At 39.4% G+C, this 21816-nt stretch overlaps 1 protein-coding gene across 1 annotated transcript in view; it reads right to left on the bottom strand.

The window, feature by feature from the left end:
• Positions 1-666: 666 nt before the first annotated feature.
• rau (RA domain-containing protein rau) overlaps positions 667-21816 on the bottom strand; it is a 41465-nt gene continuing 20315 nt past the window's right edge. The window contains exons 3-6 of the mRNA XM_003703106.3: positions 6674-6930; positions 4676-4739; positions 3643-3891; positions 667-3136 (exon numbers count right to left, since the gene is read on the bottom strand). Coding sequence (XP_003703154.1) covers positions 2786-3136; positions 3643-3891; positions 4676-4739; positions 6674-6930 — 921 coding nt within the window. The 3' untranslated portion in view covers positions 667-2785. The remainder of the gene's footprint in view (positions 3137-3642; positions 3892-4675; positions 4740-6673; positions 6931-21816) is intronic.

Here is a 21816-nt window from a genome sequence, read left to right as displayed (position 1 = left end):
AAGTGTCTTAAAATCCCAAAATTTCCAAGTAACCTAAGTGTCCCAAGTGTCTCAAAGTCCTAAAATTTCAAGTGTCCCAAAATCCCAAAATTTCCAAATATCCCAAATGTCCGAAATGACATAAAATCCTAAAATTCCAAGTGTCCCAAAATTCAAAAATTTCCAAGTGTCCCAAATCCCCAAATTTCCAAGTATCCCAAAATCCCAAAATTTCCAAGTGTCCCAAGTGTCCCAAGTGTCCCAAATGACATAAAATCCTAAAATTCCAAGTGTCCCAAATCCCCAAATTTCCAAGTGTCCCAAAATCCAAAAATTTCCAAATATCCCAAGTGTCTCAAATAACATAAAATCCTAAAATTCCAAGTGTCCCAAAATCTCTAAATTTCCAAGTGTCCCAAATCCCCAAATTTCCAAGTGTCCCAAAATCCCCAAATTTCCAAATATCCCAAGTATCCCAAATGACATAAAATCCTAAAATTCCAAGTGTCCCAAAATCCCAAAATTTCCAAGTGACCCAAAATCCCAAAATTTCCAAGTGTCCTAAGTGTCCTAAAATTTCAAGTGTTCCAAAATCTGAAGCGCCCCAAAATCAAACGTACCAAACTTCACCAAACACTTCGCAACGCTGTAAAACAGGTAAGGATAAATAGAATCGAACTAACAAAATTACGACACGTGAAACGATACTTTTTTCTTCAGTGAATTACAAAAACGACGTTACAACAGAGATTATGTACACTCTACGGTGGCTGTATCGTTCGGAATAATACAAGGTTCATTGTACTGTTACAGTTGTTGGTAAGTCGCGCGCTGTGATTTCGATCAACCATCTCGTGGATTAAGTTTTCACTCCAATAACGTACGCATAAACGAAAATAGAAAAATAGTCTGGTTTTTGTAACACGCGATTTTGTATAGCGACTCTTTGGCAATGGATGCAACGTTCACCGTTAATAAAACGTGGATGCAAATAGTCGTCTCTATTTACAAACTACGAAAAAAAGCTATAACGTTGATAGTACGTGTTGTCTTTAAATGCCATTTCTGTTAAAGCAGGTAAACTCGTTAACCTTGTGCTATCGAAAGGAACGACATGCATAGAAATACAGAGTTACAATTGTCCATGATGGAGAATTGATAAAATTATTCGAGTCACTCTATTTACAACATCGAATCCCGTTTGATCGGATTGCACGAATATACAGTCGAGGATTCGAATAATAAGTTAAGACTCCAGACTCGCTTAGACGCTTTACAGTTGCTATAAATAAATAATAGAGTCTATATTTAACGATGGTAAATGCAATTCTAAGTATAAATACACGATTTTAAGCCTGCGAGATTATTCTGAACGTTTACTCTATTATAAATGTATACAAATTTTCGTTGCATAAGATTGATAAATAATGTTCAAATAAGTCTCGAAGGATTAAATAATCATCGAACGAACTGTGACTTAATCATACCTGATCCACACCTATATTGTTTAAAAACAAACTGTTTCTTATTAATAATCTGTCCGTTTCACATTAATTCATACATAGGTGTGAATGAGGCTTCGGAATAAAACAAACGACATTTACACATATACGATAGAATACACTATAACTAGCATTTTCGTACGTCTACCTTTGGTACAATTGTTTTCACTACTGACTATAATCATAAATTCTCTTTGTTCTGCCTTATCGACATAAAAAAGTGCCCTTTTCATTCATTTTCTCGCATCAGCCAGAAACTCCACATACTTACAAAACCATGCACTCCATCAAACTGTCTTTAGCGAAACTTTCACTGTTCAAATACTGTGTACCACACGTTGAAACAGAGCAATCGATCAAACCACTTCGAATGAGTTCCAACATCTGAAACGATCCATCAAACAACTGATCGATCAGAGTTTGCTCCGTCAAAACACGATATGAAAATCCTTTCCAAATGGCTGCCTACGATGAAAATTAGTGGGCGAAAAAGTTCTGTCGGAAAGAAACTACAGTGACTCAGGAAGTAGTTTTCTGCCATTTGCTTTTTAGGTGTAAAGGAAGGATTTAGGCTTTTTCCAAGTTCTAGATGCTCTTCTGGTTTCTCTGGATTTAGAGTTTTCTATGTTTGGGTGGAAATTTTTTGTAGGTCCAGATTTTTGTAGGTTTGGGATTTCCTAGGTTGAGGTTTTTATAGGTTATGGCACTAGAGTGGTGCTTTTAACGCTAGACCTAGAGTTAGGTAGATCTACATTTTCCTAGGTCCACCTTTCCCCAATTCTAGCTTTCCCTGTTCTAGCTTTTCTAGGTCTAGCTTCTCTAGGCCTGGGTTTCTCTAGATCTGGACATTTTTAGATCTAGATGTTGTCAACTCTGGATTTCCTTAGGTCTAGATATCGTCAGCTCTAGATTTCCTTAGGTCTAAATCTCTCTAGGTTTACAAATTGAAATTAGTTTGAAATCTCTAGATTTAAAGAATCTTCTCAGACATAGGTTTCCCTATATCAGAGTTTAAACTACTCTCAGTTTAAGCTACTAAAGCTTTCCTACATTCAATTGTCTGTATTCGTTCTTCCTTTAATCCACGTTTTATTAGACCTATATTTATTAGACATTCCTATATTTCCACCATCAATTCATACACAATTACCGAATAACGTAACAGTTCTCCTAAATTTTCCTCAAACCAAAAGCAAATGACAGAAGACATCCTTCCACTGAACAAGTCTACATGACATCTAAATGTACATTACACTAGCATCCCCCATAAACAGAACTTTTTCCGACTCATCAGACATCGAACTTCATATGAACAAGTAATTCTCATAGTCTGCATACGAGGTTGCAGTGATATGTTTCGAGGAGATTGGAGTCGAGGGTACACTTTGCGGCAGTTGTTGTACCCGTGGAACTTGTAACTGTGGCAGTTGCGTCGTATGTGGCACCACGATTCTCGGTGGTTGATTCAAACAATTCAGCGACAGGTGATGTTGATCCAGTTTGTGAATATTGTTGTTGTTGATGGAGGTAGAGTCCTGGTACAGGGGAAGATGGTTGTTGTTGTCGTTGGACTGGTTGTAGTGGGTCTGATGGTTGGCGTGCAGGTTCAGTCTTGACATCGCCATGCTGATGCTCGAGTCCGACGCCCACATACTCTGCAAAGAACAACCGACGATTGTGTAACGAATTCGACTTTCTATTATACATTCTTATGAATAATGCTTGATGCGCGGTTGACGCACCGCCTCGAGATGCGTTCGTACGCGTAATTACGCTTGCGACCATCTTGGAGCAGATCCAAGATGAAGAATTCCTTTGTTTGAAGCGTGAGAACGCGGGATCGAGGTTTAGCTGGTTAACAACCGTCGCGTTAGGAGTTTGTTTTTTAATGGCTGCCTTTTTTCCGCGACGAGAATGCACGACGTTTAAATTTATTTGAGAGTCGTCGAGTAACGGGAGAGATTCGACGACGTTGGGGGCAACGGAGATCTGGGTAAATCGAATTCAGTCGGATGGGACAAATGCTTTCTCACGCGAAAACAATGGCTGGGTTCAATGGTTGTATAGTCATGTTATTTTATGAAGTATGGATAAGATAACAAATTGCTTTAATTATGAGAAGATATCAAGGATTTATGGAGAGGTAAGAAAGATTAGTTACTTTTCTCCTGTGAGGATTGTAGTCAGGATTGCGCCTTATACGAAGATGGCGATCAGCGCTTGTCCATCGTTGCGTGACTTTAAGGGGTGAATCGTCAGGATGCAATTTTCTTTGGTACTCCTCGCCTTCGCAGACCTCGTACAGAGAAAACTGCTCCACTCGTTCTTTCGAGCTGTAGCAGCTCAGTAGCATTTGAATCAGCTCGTCCACTGTGGTCTGCTCCGACACCAACAGACTTTTGTATTTCGACTGCAAAAATCAGAATTATAAATTGTTTCTTTAGAGACAAATCTGAGTAACTGTAGATAGATGAATTATAATAACAACTAGAGTAATGTTACATGAAATACAGTAACATAACACGTTATATGCTTTACAGTAAAAACAGTAAAATAAAGAACAGAGTAAGATTAACCGTATCTACAACAGAAGAAACTACAAAAATATAAAAGAATCAAGTGAAATAAAATAAAAGATACAGTATTTCCTTGAAGTACAATAAAGTAAAGTAGAGTAAAATGAAATAGCACAGGAAAATAGTAAAGTACAGAAAGAGAACAAGAAATGAAGCTACATAGTAACTGTGAGTAACGTTAAGCCAACAAGTCAAATGAAAATAGAATATAATAAAATAAAGAGTAAGATACAGTAGAACGAAACACCTAACCTAACCAACCTAACTTAATCAACCTAAAATAAAGAATAAGATAGAGTAGAATGAAACACCTAACCTAACTAATCTAAAATAAAGAGTAAAATAGAGTAGAATGAAACACCCAACCTAACCAATCTAACATAACTAACCTAAAATAAAGAGTAAAATAGAGTAGCATGAAACACCTAACCTAACCAACCTAAAATAAAAAGTAAGATAGAGTAGAATGAAACACCTAACCTAACCAACCTAACTAATCAACCTAATATACAGTTGAATAGAGAAGAATAGAGTAGCTGTGACATCAAAGAGCAGGCTATAAAAGCAATACAGAGAAAACAGCACCAAATAACACGAAAGAGCGTATGTGTGACTTACCCCGGACATGAGTGCGCTGTCGTATATTTTGACAAGTCCGCCACGACGTGTCTGCAACGAGAATCTGCAACAAGAAAACATCCGTGAATCCTGGGATATCGTAACTAGTCGGCAAGATCAAAGGGAATCGGCGAACACTACTTCTACGTAAAAACACGGGGACTCGAACTTTCAGTCAAACAGTGTCTTGTCTATGTAACGTACACCTACGCCGGAAGTCTCGAGCTACCAAGAAAACACTGCTGACTTTCGAGCCTTTCGTGACTCGACACTTAACGCTCAAACATTTGTTCCGCGCACGTTTCTTCATTTCACTTTCAAGATCTTCGAATGTGCGATTGATAGAGGAGTTTTGGATTATTTTAGCAGTGGGAGTTTTTGGGGAAATTTTAGTGAGGGGAGGTTGGGAAGGGCGGTTAGAAATTGGGGTTTTGGGAGATGGAGATTTGAGGATTTGGGGATTTGAGGATTTGAGGATTTGGGGATTTGAGAGTTGGAGTTTTGGGAGATTGGGAATTTGGGAGATTGGGAATTTGGGAGATCGGGAATTTGGGTGATTGGGAATTTGGGAGATTGGGAATTTGGGAGATTGGGAATTTGGGAGATTGGGAATTTGGGAGATTGGGAATTTGGGAGATTGGGAAATTGAGAGATTGGAAGCTTGAGAGATTGGGAATTTGGGAGATTGGGAACTTGAGAGATTGGGAATTTGGGAGATTGGGAAATTGAGAGAATGGAAATTTGGGAGATTGGGAACTTGAGAGATTGGGAATTTGGGAGATTGGGAATTTGGGAGATTGGGAATTTGGGAGATTGGGAATTTGGGAGATTGGGAATTTGGGAGATTGGGAATTTGGGAGATTGGGAATTTGGGAGATTGGGAATTTGGGAGATTGGGAAATTGAGAGATTGGGAGCTTGAGAGATTGGGAATTTGGGAGATTGGAAACTTGAGACATTGGGAATTTGGGAGATTGGGAAATTGAGAGAATGGAAATTTGGGAGATTGGGAACTTGAGAGATTGGGAATTTGGGAGGTTGGGAATTTGGAAGATTGGGAATTTGGGAGATTAGGAACTTGAGAGATTGGGAATTTGGGAGATTGGAAACTTGAGACATTGGGAATTTGGGAGATTGGGAAATTGAGAGAATGGAAATTTGGGAGATTGGGAACTTGAGAGATTGGGAATTTGGGAGGTTGGGAATTTGGAAGATTGGGAATTTGGGAGATTAGGAACTTGAGAGATTGGGAATTTGGGAGATTGGGAACTTGAGAGATTGGAAATTTGGGAGATTGGAAATTTGAGTGATTGGGAATTTGGGAGATTGGAAACTTGAGAGAATGGAAATTTGGGAGATTGGGAACTTGAGAGATTGGGAATTTGGGAGATTGGGAAATTGAGAGAATGGAAATTTGGGCGATTAGGACCTTGAGAGATTGGAAATTTGGAAAATTGGGAATTTGAGAATAAATATATTCAGCAACCTAATGATTTATGAATGTGGTACTTGGCACCCAGGAATTGCACCCTAATACAATGTGTCAAATTATACTCCCAAAAATTTATACATTAAAATTTGCAAACCGTAAAATTCAGAAATGAAAAGACTATACATTCACATTCCGAAAGTGAATACAAAAACTTGCACATCCGAAAATCCCTGAAACAGTCTATAACTCCTAAGATTGTCAGAATAATTAAATTTTTCCCACGCGCACTTCCCTCCATTCTCGCGAGTCCTTGATTAAGAATCGCGCTAAGGAAGTCGATTGACCGTTCGAGGTTCGTAATAAATAAAAGCGAGTCTCAGAAGCGTTCGAGCCAGACGACTCGAAGGCAGAACAAAGGGAATCTCTCGAAAGGACGTTGCTCGTCGTTGGCTCGTGCTCAGCGACCCACAAGAAGTCGTATTTAAGGTCGGTCTCGAGCCCTGAAATTACATCGCGAAGCCGACCGAAACCGAAAGGGGAAGTTGAAGAACGTGCGGAGGATCCTACCTGGAATCACCGCGAGGATGACACGATTGCAAAACAGCGGGTCTCGCGTCCTCGTCGAGCGGCAAGACGGTCCTCACGTTCGGTCTTCGCACGGTCACCTCCATGGTTAAGTAAAACAACCTGGGGTCACGATGCTTCATACGATACTTGTTCAATAGGTTTTGAACCACCTCGCGACAGGTCGTTTCGTAGGTGATGCTCAGAGTCTTGTATTCGATGTCTGGCCGCAGGCAGTTTGCGTACACCTTTATGGTTGTCTGAAAATGAAGATCGAAGACTGTCATTAGTTCACATGGTTTGCGATGTTATCGCGTAATGTGGCTATCTGGGAAATTGCGGTAAAGAGGAGACTGAATTATCTCTGATAGCACTTTTGAGAGTTGGAGATTTGGGAGTTTGAGGGTTTGGGAATTTGGAGATTTGTGAATTGGAGTTTTGGAAATTGGGGGTGTAGGAATTGGTGTTTTGGGAGTTGCAAATTTGGAAATTTGGGAGACTGGGGATTTGGGAGAACGGGAATTTGGGAGAGTGGGAATTTGGGAGATTGGGAATTTGGGAGATGGAAACTTTGGGAGATGGGGAATTTGGGAGATAGAAACTTTGGGAGAGTGGGAATTTGGGTGAGTGGAAATTTGGGAGAGTGGGAATTTGGGAGAGTGGGAATTTGGGAGAGTGGAAATTTGAGAGATTGGGAATTTGGGAGAATGGAAATTTGGGAGATTTGGAATTTGAGAGATTGGGAATTTGGGAGAATGGAAATTTGGGAGATTTGGAATTTAGGAGAATGGAAATTTGGGAGAGTGGGAATTTGGGAGAGTGGAAATTTGGGAGATTTGGAATTTGAGAGATTGGGAATTTGGGAGAATGGAAATTTGGGAGATTTGGAATTTGAGAGAATGGAAATTTGGGAGATTTGGAATTTGAGAGAAATCTACTATATAGTAGAAATCTACCGATTATTTGGTAGAAATCTGACGATATGACTGAGCGAAAAATTAACTCAGCATCTCTTTCACACGATTCGATGTCAATTAACGCAATTAAACTCGACACTTGGTCAAACACCAGGGTTTAATTTTATGGAATTCGTTGGTGGCTCATTAAGGTTCTAAGAAAGGATTCTAAAGGAGAGGAAGGACGTCCTGTTGTCACAAGAAGAAAAAACGAGACGCGACGAGAGTCTTGACAATTAGTCCATAATTAACTCGGAGACAGACGTTGGCCACGCGCATGGCATAAAACGCTATCAACCCTTCAGATACGCCTGCTACGAGGGATGGTGTGCACCGAAAATAAACCAGACACCAGATCACCCCGTTCGCAGATGTGTCATATGAGTACACATACGCTCGTGTGTATTCATATGTCAAGATTAAAGCCGCGTTTACTCAGCGGTGGTCTATAAAATTAAATAGGGGCACGGGTATTGATTTTTACTTGAAAATTGATAGGGTGTTATCGGCAAGGTCTTAACCCTTTCGTTGCTTATCGTATGTTGGCGAGATAATGTGGACGATGAATTTGATATTTATTTGTTTGTGTCTACATTCTTATATATCTATTATGCGCATTTGTATTTAAGTCCTCATATGCTCAAATTTCTTCTGACTCCTATATGCATAGCTCTATTTGTATCTTTATATATGCTCATATTCTTATACATCATATTCTTATACTTCACATTTCTTCTGATACCTATGTGCATTAGTTCTATTTTTATCTTTATGTATGTCCACAGTTTTGTACACCTATTATGTTCAATTGTATCTAAATCCTCATATGTTCAAATTTCTACTGTCTCCTATATGCATTAGCTTTACTTTTATCTTTATGTATGTACATATTCGTATACACCTATTATGCTCAATTATATCTAAATCCTCATATGTTCAAATTTCTACTGTCTCCTATATGCATTAGCTTTACTTTTATCTTTATGTATGTACATATTCGTATACGCCTATTATGCTCAATTATATCTAAATCCTCATATGTCCAAATTTCTCCTGACTCCTATATGCATAGCTCTACTTTTATCTTTATGTATGTCCACATTCTTATATACCTATTATGTTCAATTATATCTAAATCCTCATATGTCCAAATTTCTCCTGACTCCTACATGCATTAGCTTTACTTTTATCTTTATGTATGTCCACATTCTTATATACCTATTATGTTCAATTATATCTAAATCCTCATATGTCCAAATTTCTCCTGACACCTCCACATGCATAGCTCTACCTTAATCTTCATATGTCCACATTTTTATACACCTATTATGTTCAATTATATCCAAATCCCTGTTTATGTCTCTGTCCATGTCCATGTCCCTATCCAAATCCCTGTCTATGTCCTTGTCCATGTCTATGTCTCTGTCCACATCCCTGTCCACATCTATGTCCAAATCTCTATACTCCAGCCTCCTATATCTTCCACCCAAATATTCCACATCAAAATGCAATACCAAAAATACCAAAAGTTATAATATTTGTGCAACAGTAATCCAACTAATTGTAAAGTCTCTGTCCATGTCTACATCCCTATGTATGTCCATATCCCTGTTCACATCTATGTCCAAATCTCTATAGTCCAGCCTCCTATATCTTCCACCCAAATATTCCACATCAAAATGCAATACCAAAAATACCAAAAGTTATAATATTTGTGCAACAGTAATCCACCTAATCGCAAAGTAGGCATGTCTGACCTGCGATACCAGATGTTACGAGTCGAAGAGTGGGCCTACACGTTCGCAAGTGCCACTCAATGTTTCGAAAACACGTGTAGGCAGACTTTATGACCACACTGTTACGCTTTATTTCCGAGCGTAATGACCCCACACCAAATGCGGCGAATTGTGCCGGGCAAACTTGCTCCGAGTCTCGTACGTGTCTGTACAAATCGGGACACGCGATTGGACCAGTATAGATTTTTGCTAAGCTTCGGCTACATTTGTCGAGCACGTTCCCGTTAGCACATGAAAAGATTATCCTTTCAATTTGTATCTATCGTTTGGACTTCAATGTGGGTTTATGTTGGACGTTCAGATCGAGATCAAATTGGACAATGTGAATGGGATCTCTTCAAAGCGTTACTGTGAAGCAATTATAGTTACTAAATTCAAGGTTGAGTCACTGACAATAGTTTGAGGTGTGGTATATGGTTCATACACAAAGTCTCTTTGTTTGATACCAACATCTGTTGATATTCAATAAAGCAGTTTTGTGTGGAATGAGCAATAAAGTGTCAAAGGTTTGTAACGACGTTTGGATGAATCAACAATTAGTGATTCATCAACTGTTGAGAAACCACGTTCTCTTGAAAAGGTATACGCAATATACAGTTTTCATAAAATTCACATATGTTGATGTGTCAGTTGCTGTAAATTTAGTGTTCATAATGAATGTTCACAATGATCATTGTTAGCAGTGATATTAATTTGGAAGCTAATTTTTAGAATAGCATCAGAAGAATTTTATCTTAAGTCTAAGACTCTGCAATGATTTAAAATGCAGACATCACAAAATTAATGTGCTGGTGCAGTACATACATATACCACACATGAGGTTAGGTTAGATGGTTATAATAGTTATGATAGTATCCTGAAAACTAAATTAGAAATTAAAGAAATGTTTTGACATAATAAACTAGAACTTGAAAATTTTCTTTCACCTTCAAGGTGTTCTCTTTAACCACGTTCCATCATGGATTTCTACAAAAGTCAAAGACTTTTAATAAACAAAAAATGTAGAATCAGCGATGCATCTATTTGTCTAACCTCACAACAATCTTCAAACATAAATGTCCACTCTCCAGACTCATATATTTACACAGCACCCAAAATAACTCAAAAATCCTGTATCTCAGACCGACTTTTTCTCCACAGACTTTTGTTACACACCAGTATTCCAGTTTTAAGTAAACAAACAGTTCTTACAAGCGTTCAGCGTAAAATTCTTGCTAGTACTTTACGACGACCAAGAATCGATAGGCGTCTCGTTCCGTTCTAACTAGCGGTGCCCTAACGAAACGGAAACGTACACCGTCGTTCGCGTAAACACGACGTCCCGTTAAAATACGTCCTCGATTCTGGATTTTCGTGCACGTTTTCACGGACAAGAGAAAACAGCGATTTTCTGATTCATCGGCTATCGAGATTCCGATGTGCTTACGCGCGAACGTTAATGCGGTTTAGGTGGAATTCTCAGGAGCCGATCTTTGTTCGACTTTTTCTCGTTACTGTACGTGGCTGCTGCGAAGGACGTTTCTTGTTCGGTTTATTTCTGATTCCTTTGGTAACCGAACTCTTTTCACGGAACTTGAACTATGATAGTAAAGATACTAGTAGTGCTTCTGGATATTTTATTGAAGCATGGCAAGAAACTGTAATTAAGAAAAATGAGGAAGGTTTCTTATAGAGAAGCTTTCTTTTAATTTTTGCAAAAATACGAAAGTGTAATAGAATGTCTTAAAATTGTAACATTAATAAAGTGTCTTAAAATTGTAACATTAATAAAATGTCTTAAAATTGTAACATCAATAAAATGTCTTAAAATTGTAACACCAATAAGATGTCTTAAAATTGTAACATCAATAAAATGTCTTAAAATTGTAACACCAATAGAATGTCTTAAAATTGTAATATCAATAGAATGTCTTAAAATTGTAACATTAATAAAATGTCTTAAAATTGTAACACCAATAGAATGTCTTAAAATTGTAACATCAATAGAATATTTTAAAATTGTAACATCAATAGAGTATCATAAAATTGCAATGTTAATAGAATTACAATAAATACAATTAAACCAAAGATCGATCGACGTTGACTATCTAAATCAGTCCTATGTATTCATAAATTTTCTTGAAGCATCTGTAACATGTACCTGTAAGGAAAATTCGAGTGCAAAGATCTAAAAGTTAAAGTTAGAGAATTAAGAGTTCAATTCTATGCAGATGTAGTTAACCTTACTAAACCTACCGTCATATAATATGTATTAAATTTGAAATGAAAACTGAAGTCAAAAAATAAATAAACAACTGACAAACCATAAATTAATACACACATTAGTACGCCATCAATGCTTTATCTCAATGAAAACCAATGCAAATTTCAAGAAAGGCAATTTGACAAAGTGTGTTTAACTAATAACTGTGCATAATAAGAAACTTATGAAACGATCATATGCCCAGTTTAGCTGACCGAAAGTTTCAGTATTAATATCAGCGATCATATTCAAAATTGCATACTCAAAACATCTCATGACACCTAAAAATGCACAGAAATAAGACATTCACACAACACGATTATTCAAATTGTCTCATTCGAATAACGGTACGTATAAAATGATGCGTTCCGAGGGAAGTCGTTGATGATGATTTCAGAGCAACCTAACCGCCATGAAACCAACGTGTTTTCTCCGGTAGCGGCGGGCTAATGAAAGAGAAAATAATGCGGAAGGTAGAAAAAGCATGTAGACGAGAGCATACAAGTGTCAAAGAGGGGTCTGTAGCTCGTCAACGGCTCTTCGAGAAAGAAGAGATGCCACCCTGTTAAGAGACATCAATATCTCGCAGCCGGCTGTACAACGGCACAGAAATATACGTCGAAGAGATATTTTTGTATGAACGAGGTGTATGGGGTTAAAAGTAGGTGTCAGATATGGTGGTCACGTTTGAGGTCGTCTTATATCTATAACTGGGTTGTAGAGATCTGTGTTTGTGAAGAAAGGTGTCCAGATGGCTTTGGGAGGATGGGTGGAATTTTGGAAGATTGGGAATTTGGGAGAGTGGGAATTTGGGAGAGAGAGAGTTTGGGAGAGTGGGAATTTGGGAGAGGGGAAATTTGGGAGATTGGGAATTTGAGAGATTGGTAATTTTGGGAGATGGGGAATTTGGGAGAGGGGGAATTTGAGAGATGGGGAATTTGGGAGACGGGGAATTTGGGAGATGGGGAATTTGGGAGATGGGGAATTTGAGAGATGGGGAATTTGGGAGAGTGGAAATTTGGGAGATTTGGAATTTGAGAGAGTGGGAATTTGAGAGATTGGGAATTTGGGAGATGGGGAATTTGGGAGATTGGGAATTTGGGAGATGGGGAATTTGGGAGAGTGGGAATTTGGGAGAGTGAAAATTTGGGAGATTTGGAATTTGAGAGAGTGGGAATTTGAGAGATTGGGAATTTGGGAGATTGGGAATTTGGGAGATTGGGAATTTGGGAGATTGGGAATTTGAGAGATTGGGAATTTGAGAGATTGGTAATTTGGGAGATTGGGAATTTGAGAGATTTGGAATTTGAGAAATTGGGAACTTGAGAGATTGAAAATTTAAGAGATTTGGAATTTGAGAGATTAGGAACTTGAGAAATTGGGAATTAGGAAGATTGTAAAAACTTAGTAAATGTCTACCACCCCTATATCCTGCACCCCAACATCCTACCACCCCTCCCAAAAAAAGCTTCCCCTAAGAAGCCAAAAAACTCTCCCCCAAACGAATCGTCTTAACAAGGAAGTGTCCGAATTCCGACGAAAAGGAAACGTCTACAAAGCCAAAAAATCCACCAGTTAAATCTAGCGTATCGAATGCAGAATGTAAAAAAAAATTAGGGGGACGAGATTAAGGAAGAGCATCAGGGTTGCCATATGTTGGGTGTCCGTAATGAAGGGTCTCGTTAACAGGAATTCATAAAGCCCCATAAAACCTGTTTGTGCTTCGAGGAATGCATTTTAGGGCACTTTCAGGTTTTCAGGCATTAAAATCACCGTCCCCAATGAACCTCGCTAACAGAAGCTAAAGTATATGCATACAACCTTCGCGATAAACTTCGAATCTGCTGTTGGTTGATTCATCGACACTAAAAATAGTCGCGTTATCGGTAGCTTATCGTTATCGGCTGTTAGTAGAACAGCGATCGCAGTCTGGCGAACCGTGACACCCGGTAGATCGAGTATCCCCGTTTCGAAGCAAGGTAAACGACACCTTTCAACGGAAACGCTATCGAACGACCTTGATGATTTTCCGATCGATTCTAATTAACGTGCCTATATAATTACCCTCAACGTTTCACTTCGACACTTATGGAAATTAACGTTGTTCCTTGTATTTCGTGGGTTCGTCGAACACCGATTCCCGAAACGGTATGGGATTGTGGGAAGCTTTATAATTAGAGCGAACTAAATCGTACACCCGCTGGAACTTCTAGAATTTCTGTCCCACGACAATGGAGCCACTCAACGCGCAACAATATGCATTTTCTGTTTTTTCATTGCATGACGCGTTGTTGTAAACTTAGTCCAAACGCCATCTTGTTTAAGTTGGTTTACGGACTTTTAAGATGGTCTATAATAATACACTTTGTCTGTATTTTTATCGTATAATGTCTTTTTATAATAAATTAATAGATGAGGAAAGTCAAACATTAAATAGTATGTAATTCGTAGAGCTTTGAATGTTGTCCACATATGAAACGCCATCTTGTTTAAGTTTGTTCATTATGAACTTTTAAGATAGTCATCTACTTAACCTATAACAATATACTTTTGCTGTATCTTTATCGTATAATGTCTTTTTATAATAAATTAATACATGAGAAAAGTCAAACAATAAATAGTATGTAGTTCGTAGAGCTTTGGATGTTGTCCACACATGAAACGCCATCTTGTTTAAGTTGGTCCATTAGGAACTTTTAAGATGGTCGTCTACTTAACCTATAATAATATACTTTGTCTCCATCTTCATCATATAATGTCTTTTTATAATAAATTAATAGATGAGGAAAGTCAAACATTAAATAGTATGAACTTCGTAGAGCTTTGGATGGTGTCCACATATGAAACGCCATCTCGTTTAAGTTTGGTCGTTATGAATTTTTAAGATGGTCGTCTACTTAATCTATAACAATATACTTGTTCTGTATCTTCATCGTATAATGTCTTTTTATAATAAATTAATAGATGAGGAAAGTCAAACATTAAATAGTATGAACTTCGTAGAGCTTTGGATGTTGTCCACATATGAAACGCCATCTTGTTTAAGTTTGTTCGTTACGAACTTTTAAGATGGTCGTCTACTTAACCTATAATAATATACTTTGTCTGTATTTTCATCGTATAATGTCTTTTTATAATAAATTAATAGATGAGAAATGTCAAACAACAAATAGTATGTAGTTTGTAGAGCTTTAGATGTTGTCCACATATGACACGCCATCTTGTTTAAGTTTGTTCGTTACGAACTTTTAAGATGGTCGTCTACATAACCTATAATAATATACTTTTGCTGTATCGCTATCGTATAATGTCTTGTTATAATTATAAACTAATATAGTTATTAAGTTATAAACTAATAGATGAGAGAAGTCAAATATGAAATAGCATATAGTTTGTACAGCTTTTTATCAAAAACTGCTTCAAAATTTGCAGCTAACGTAAACAACTGGAAACTTCATCTATGAATTCCAAACAAAATAGTGACCTATCCTATAAATTCTACCAAATACAATTCTACCGAATCGCATGACAGAAATGGCGCAGGAAATCGCGAGATAATAGGTAAAACAATCCTCTGGCTCCTAGCAGGGTATTTTCCCCTTTCATCGTTGTCCATAGAATTCGAGGTGCGATGCCTTCATTAATTTTCATGCGAGCCCACGTAGACGGTGCACGGCCTCGGTTTGAATGGTGGCAGTATCAGCCAGTCCCAGGTAGAAGCTCCCGCATAATAAATTTCTTATCCCAGAAGTCCATTGAATCCCGAACGACGGGTCCTCCTTTGCCCCTTTCCCTGTTGGCACGTGCTTTTCGACTCTCAGCTGCCACGTTCTCTCTTTATCCAGGGTCTTCAGGTGCTGTTGCTGTTCGAGCACGTGTCCCCTCTCTCTGATTTCCGGCCGAAAAAGAAGGATCTGACGCTTAGAACAAAAACTCGTCCCTGAACGGGGAGGAATTCGTGTCTTCGCTCCTGGAATTATTGTTCTGCACGATCGCCTCGGCTCGGACGGAAATCGAGGCCACGAGGTTTTTAACGATTTCGACGGGTTATGTTAGCTCGATAGAAAGTGATTTCATTGTAATCTGGAGCGGGTATTGAATTTCCTGGGCATGGAATTACCGAGGCGAATATCTATTATACAGAAATTTTCAGAAACTCGATAGCAACGTAATATTGTTACCATGAAAAATAGCTGCGGTCTTGTTTGGAGAAACGTGTATGAAACACGTTGGCAACAAAGGGTTCGCTGAGCAGGTAGAATACGAGCTGTCACACGACGCGATCAAAATGAAGACACTTTTGCTACCACTGTCCATCGGTGTTCTGCACGCGTTAGCAGTTGCTCATCTCGGATATCGTATTCTTTGCCATTGATCGAACTAATCAGTAATAAATAATATTTCAAAGCGCCAAAATCAATGAGTGCATCAATGAGTCAATCTCCCTAAGGTGAAGAACTTAATTAACAGAATGTTCAAAGCAAAAAGAAACGAGGAAGCTAGGTTACCCAACTTTTATTCCCGTTACACATCGACAGAAGTTATGTAAACCGGGTCGTGCGACACATGGTGGCCGAGCACAAAAGGAGCCACGAGTCACAGGAGCACGATCTCTGCCCACTTTGTCCCTCCACAAGTTTCGAGCGTGCGAAGTGTGCTTCGTTCGGCAACAATTAAGCTTCCCAGGCTTTCGTGACGCATTGTTCGACGACGGGAAAGTGGCGGCGCGAAAGTAAGAATCCGCAGGAAGCTCGCGATTTCTCATCGAACCGAGATCGTCCTGGATCCCGGGATGATCCCGAAAGGAGCAGCGATTCACCCAGAAACCCGGAGAAAGTGTTTAATTGTCCACATGGTGCAACTCGAGCTTTGTCACTTACTTTGTCACAGCTTTGTTTACTGAATCAGATACTTTACTATAAGATAATAGTCGACTTTGCAGTTGATTTATTTCAGGTTTAGATGCGTAGATTATCGCGTAGAATAGCATTGAAAAGGTCAGCTCAAATTATTTCATCATCGTTTTCTCGTTGCAACAAGGTTCATAACCCCATTACGTCTAGGAGAGATACGGGCGGAGATGTGTCTTTAAATGGCGCCACTTTATCTGTCGACAGCCAGGAATTGCAATTTTCACAACCCTTTTTACCGGAAAAGCTATGATGTTAAATCGAGCGCAACGAGGTCAACCACGGCTGTCTGAACCTCGCGTCGAGAGGTCAAGAATTCCACGCGAGGGTCAATCACTGTCGCTTGCATTAACGGAGACAAACGTTTCGTACAATTGCCTGACTTCGAGAATCACGAGTCACTTCTTCGATGTTCGAGTACAAGTGTGAACCCTTCAGTTGTCAGTTCAACTAATTCATTATTAAGTTCATTAGTTTTGTTGTCATCATCACAGTAATACAATGCTAGGATCTACATTTATTGATTTCTTGTCAGGAACATACATTTTTATTGAGCAAGTAGGGAGATTAGGAACTTGGGAGAGTGAGAGTTTGAGAGATTGGAAATTTGGGAGATTGGGAATTTGAGAGATTGGAAATTTGGGAGATTGGGAATTTGAGAGATTGGGAATTTGGGAGATTGGGAATTTGGGAGATGGGGAATTTGGGAGATGGGGAATTTGGGAGATTTGGAATTTGGGAGAGTGGGAATTTGGGAGAGTGGAAATTTGGGAGAGTGGAAATTTGGGAGATTTGGAATTTGGGAGATTGGGAATTTGGGAGATTGGGAATTTGGGAGATTGGGAATTTGGGAGATTGGGAACTTGAGAGATTGGGAATTTGAGAGATTGGGAATTTGAGAGATTGAGAATTTGGGAGATGGGGAATTTGAGAGATGGGGAATTTGGGAGATTTGGAATTTGGGACATTGGGAATTTGGGAGATTGGGAACTTGAGAGATTGGGAATTTGAGAGATTGGGAATTTGGGAGATGGGGAATTTGAGAGATGGGGAATTTGGGAGATTTGGAATTTGGGAGAGTGGAAATTTGGGAGATTGGGAATTTGGGAGATTGGGAATTTGGGAGATTGGGAACTTGAGAGATTGGAAATTTGGAAAAGTGGAAATTTGGAAAATTGGGATTTGGAATATTGGGAATTAGAAAGATTCTTCGATGTTCAAGTACAAGTGTGAACCCTCCAGATCAGTCCAACTAATCCATCATTAAGTTCCTCAGTTTTGTTGTCATCATCACATAATCCAATCTTAGGATCTACATTTCTTGATTTTTTCTCCAGAACATAAATTGAGCAAGTACCCTGACCACACTTGAAACTCAACTTGCCCAAACAATAGTAATTTCCTTAATTCGCTCGTTATGTGCAACAATTCTATATTATGTTACAGATAATGGAATAAAGAAAACGGCAGAAGACTGTCCATTGTGGCGGCCAACAAAGAAGCAAGGATCCATTTATGGAGGAACGCAAACAAGCAGCGATTAAATAATAGAAGAAACGGAGTTTACAAAGTGGCCCGCAGTAACAACGATCGTAATCGCGTTGTCAATCAACCCACGGTTGTTTCAACGAGTAACAACATATTTTCCAGGTTGATGGTCTCGCCGCAGATCGGTTGTCTCGCTCTAATCGCATCTCTGCGATCCAAGGAGCCGAAGAGACGATAATTAGTGTCTCGTTGCGGCCGATTATCGGGGCAGAAAATACGGGCTTACACGGCCTGCTAATGATACAATCGAGCGATTTCATTAAAAACGAGCCTTAATAAAACGAAAAGTGCTGAAAGTGTGCTGAACGTTTAACGCCGGACGTCAATGGTCCGTTCACTGAACGTTCAGACATGCTAATTTATCCTTATCAGGCATCGTGACCGAACGCATGGTTTCACGAACGCTCGTGTATTCGAAAGATAAGTGAAATTACGTAGGCTCGAATTTCAACCCTGCACGAGATCCTTTTTAGATGATTAAAGTGCACGTGAGGCGATTACCGCCGAGATTTAAACGAGTTTTGTCGATGATACCAATGATCTTAAATTTGAGAGGATGAAGCTGTTAGTGTCTCCGTTTGATACGTAACAGAGAAAGTTAATTAACACTGCCGTACTTGGTGGCGTGGCTATGTACTTTTAGGGATTATCTTTCACTTCCTTTATTAATTTTTGACACTTTGATATTCAACAGAAGTAGATGAAACCTGGTGGGCATGAATTCATCATCAAAATAAATTGCGAAGTCCAAATCAACATGTGTACTTATTAGCTTTAAATGTTCATGTAGCTCCAAAGGTAGACATTCCTTTTCCTCTGTTCATCAAGACTTCTCTGACTATTATGAATAAATCATATTCTCTTGAAACTTGACCTAACCTTATTGTTTACACTTGATACTTCAAAAAATATCAATCACTCAATCTCCAGTAATTACGCAAAATTTTGTAAGAACCCAAGGAAGACAGTCAAAAATCCAAGACCATAAGTAGCTTCTCTAGGACCTCAACCTTTCTTTCAACAAATCGAACTTCATAGCACAACGAAGCACACTGTACATCTTCGTGTACATCTTCGTTCTGTGCTGCCACGGAATGTGGAAGAAACAGGCACGCTTATTCGATCCATCATCATAGTCCAGCACCGCAATTATTTGCGGAGGACCACACAGAAGTAGGCGTTCTCGAGTTCGCCGGTCGAAGGAGAACCGTGTCCGGTCGCGTTCGTTGGTCGACGTCCAAGTGGCTGACAATTGACACCCGTTTCCGGTGCTTGCATAAAGAAGCAACCAAGAAGGAGGCCCCTCGGAAGAATACGGGGCACGTGCCCTTATCGCGTGCCCGCTTCCTCGTACCGGGACCGCCCTAGTCCAGCGTCTTCCTTGCAATATGTTCTCCATACCGTGCAACATAATATCATCATGCTGAAAAGCTTCCTTCCTGTCCATTTTCTTCTGATACTCTCCGGGCCATATGGCACTGGGTTCGGGGCTTCTTGGCACGAGATGAAAGCAAAACCCGGGTGCATGCACGAGAAAAATTCTTCTATTTATCGATGTCATGTCTATACTGACTTATACGATTTAAACTTCTTTTTATGGCGAATAGAAGCAAGTTGAAATATGTGCAGGTTCATGCAATAATTAAATGACTGTAAGAAATGCATGGATAAGATATGGGTTCTGCGGTTTAATGAACATTGTATGTCCACGTTGATGTGTATGTTTTAACTTTATAACGAATGCATTTGATACGGAGTGTAATATATGTACCAGGAACGTTTTAATGGCCACTGGTCAGGAAATCGGAGCAGCTGTTTGAACAGCCCGAAGGTAGACCACTCCAAGGGGACAAGAAACAGACGGGTTTTCTATTTTTTTTAAATCATCTCGAGTGGGCTGCGAGCAAACACTACTCGACCCCTGTCGTCGTTGAAGTCGCGTGCTTCAGCGTCGTGGCGCGGCCCACGAACCTCTTCAGGAAATAAGCCACTTGATGCCTCCAATTAAAACGTAGTCGCGGGCCGAAAGGGAAAAAAGAAACCGACCATCTAGAAGAAAAGAAACTTCGTCGCGGAGAGATCGCAATTAACGACGAAACTCTTACGGTATCAGATTTTCACGCTGATTGACACGGTGAAAACTCGCCTTCAGCTTTCCACGAGCCTCCTATTTCCTCCTTCTCGTTCTCACCGTGGTGCTCGAATTATAAGCGATGATCTTCCCTGCTACATTGTGACTGCCGCAACTGGGTCGGTCTTAATCACCGGATAAATTAAAGCGTGAATCCTGGTTGAAAGTAGTCTTCGAGATGATGTGTGGAACGTGCGAAAGATTGATACGGAAATTGGGTCTCGGTTGAGGAATTCAAATTTTCTTGCTGAAAGCAGCAAGAAACTGACCGTTATTAATTGTTCTGTAAATGGATTGGTTACCTTTCATGTGGAGTGACTATGTTACTTTCAGTGTATTCATTAACATAGGGTCTTTGTACTCTTATTTTCTTGAGTTCATATGTTTCTATCTCCTTGCAGTTGCATATACACATGTCTTTAAGTTTCTACATGTTTCCACATCTTCATATTTTGTTCATCTCTGTATATGATCTGAAATGTGTGTGAGCTAATCCTATAGTTTGATATCCTTGTGATTCGATATTTCTACAACTTAGTACCCTTAGAACCGATGTATCCATGAATCTATATATGTACAACCCATATGAGCCTATACATGTACAACCCATGTGAACCTATACATGTACAACCCATATGAACCTATACATCTACGATCCAATATGTGACCCAAATTACCTATGATGCAGTACCAATATCAGGTGATGCAGAACCAATATATCTACAGTTCGATCTACCTATGAAGCCATACACCTATGATCTGATATTTCTGATCTAATTTTACAACGCGAAATACCTATCCGACGTATCCATGAATCTATACACGTACGACCCATATGAATCTACACATACATCAACAATCCAATATGTGATCCAAAATACCTATGGTGCAGTATCCATATGAGGTGATGCAGGACCAATATCTCTACGATTCGATCTACCCATGAACCCATGTACCTATGATCCAATGTACCTATTCCATATCTCTATTACCTTATATGTCTCTGATCCAATGACCCTATGACCTGCTGTACGATTCATTCCTATGTCATCCATCCCTAAATTCCTACGTGACCCAAGTTCTTCCTAAGTGCTTCCTATGCTTCTATACCCTCCACATCTCGTGTACCATGCCTCTGACCATAATTCTATATTTCTCTGTGCCTCATGTCCCACATCCCAAAGTTCCTCTTGTTTACATTTACTAGCGCGGTGCGATCTATGACATTAAGAGGAGGTCGGTGACAGACGGTCGCAGGTCCATATAATTGGTCCTTCCTCTGTTGCTGATTGTTTTAAACGAGAACAACTCGACCAACTTCGAGTCCCCCGTTACCACCAACACGCGCGCGATGATTAGCGGCACAACCGGCATGCACGGAACGCTTACATCCGGTTCGTAGACCGTGGAAGGGTGACAATACAATTCCACGCTAACTCGAGGTAAGTACGACTCTAATCTCGTAAAGAATCGCGAGGCTCATTTTCAGTCACGAAAGACATTACTCTGTAGTCTTCGAGTTTTGTGAGCAACAAACGGTCAAACGTTTTGGTTGTAACAGGA

The sequence above is a fragment of the Megachile rotundata genome, chromosome 6 (assembly GCF_050947335.1).
Source record: "Megachile rotundata isolate GNS110a chromosome 6, iyMegRotu1, whole genome shotgun sequence".
NCBI classification, from domain to species: Eukaryota; Metazoa; Arthropoda; class Insecta; order Hymenoptera; family Megachilidae; genus Megachile; species Megachile rotundata.
Note: the sequence above shows the minus strand (reverse complement) of the source record. Positions and strands in the feature narration are given on the sequence as shown.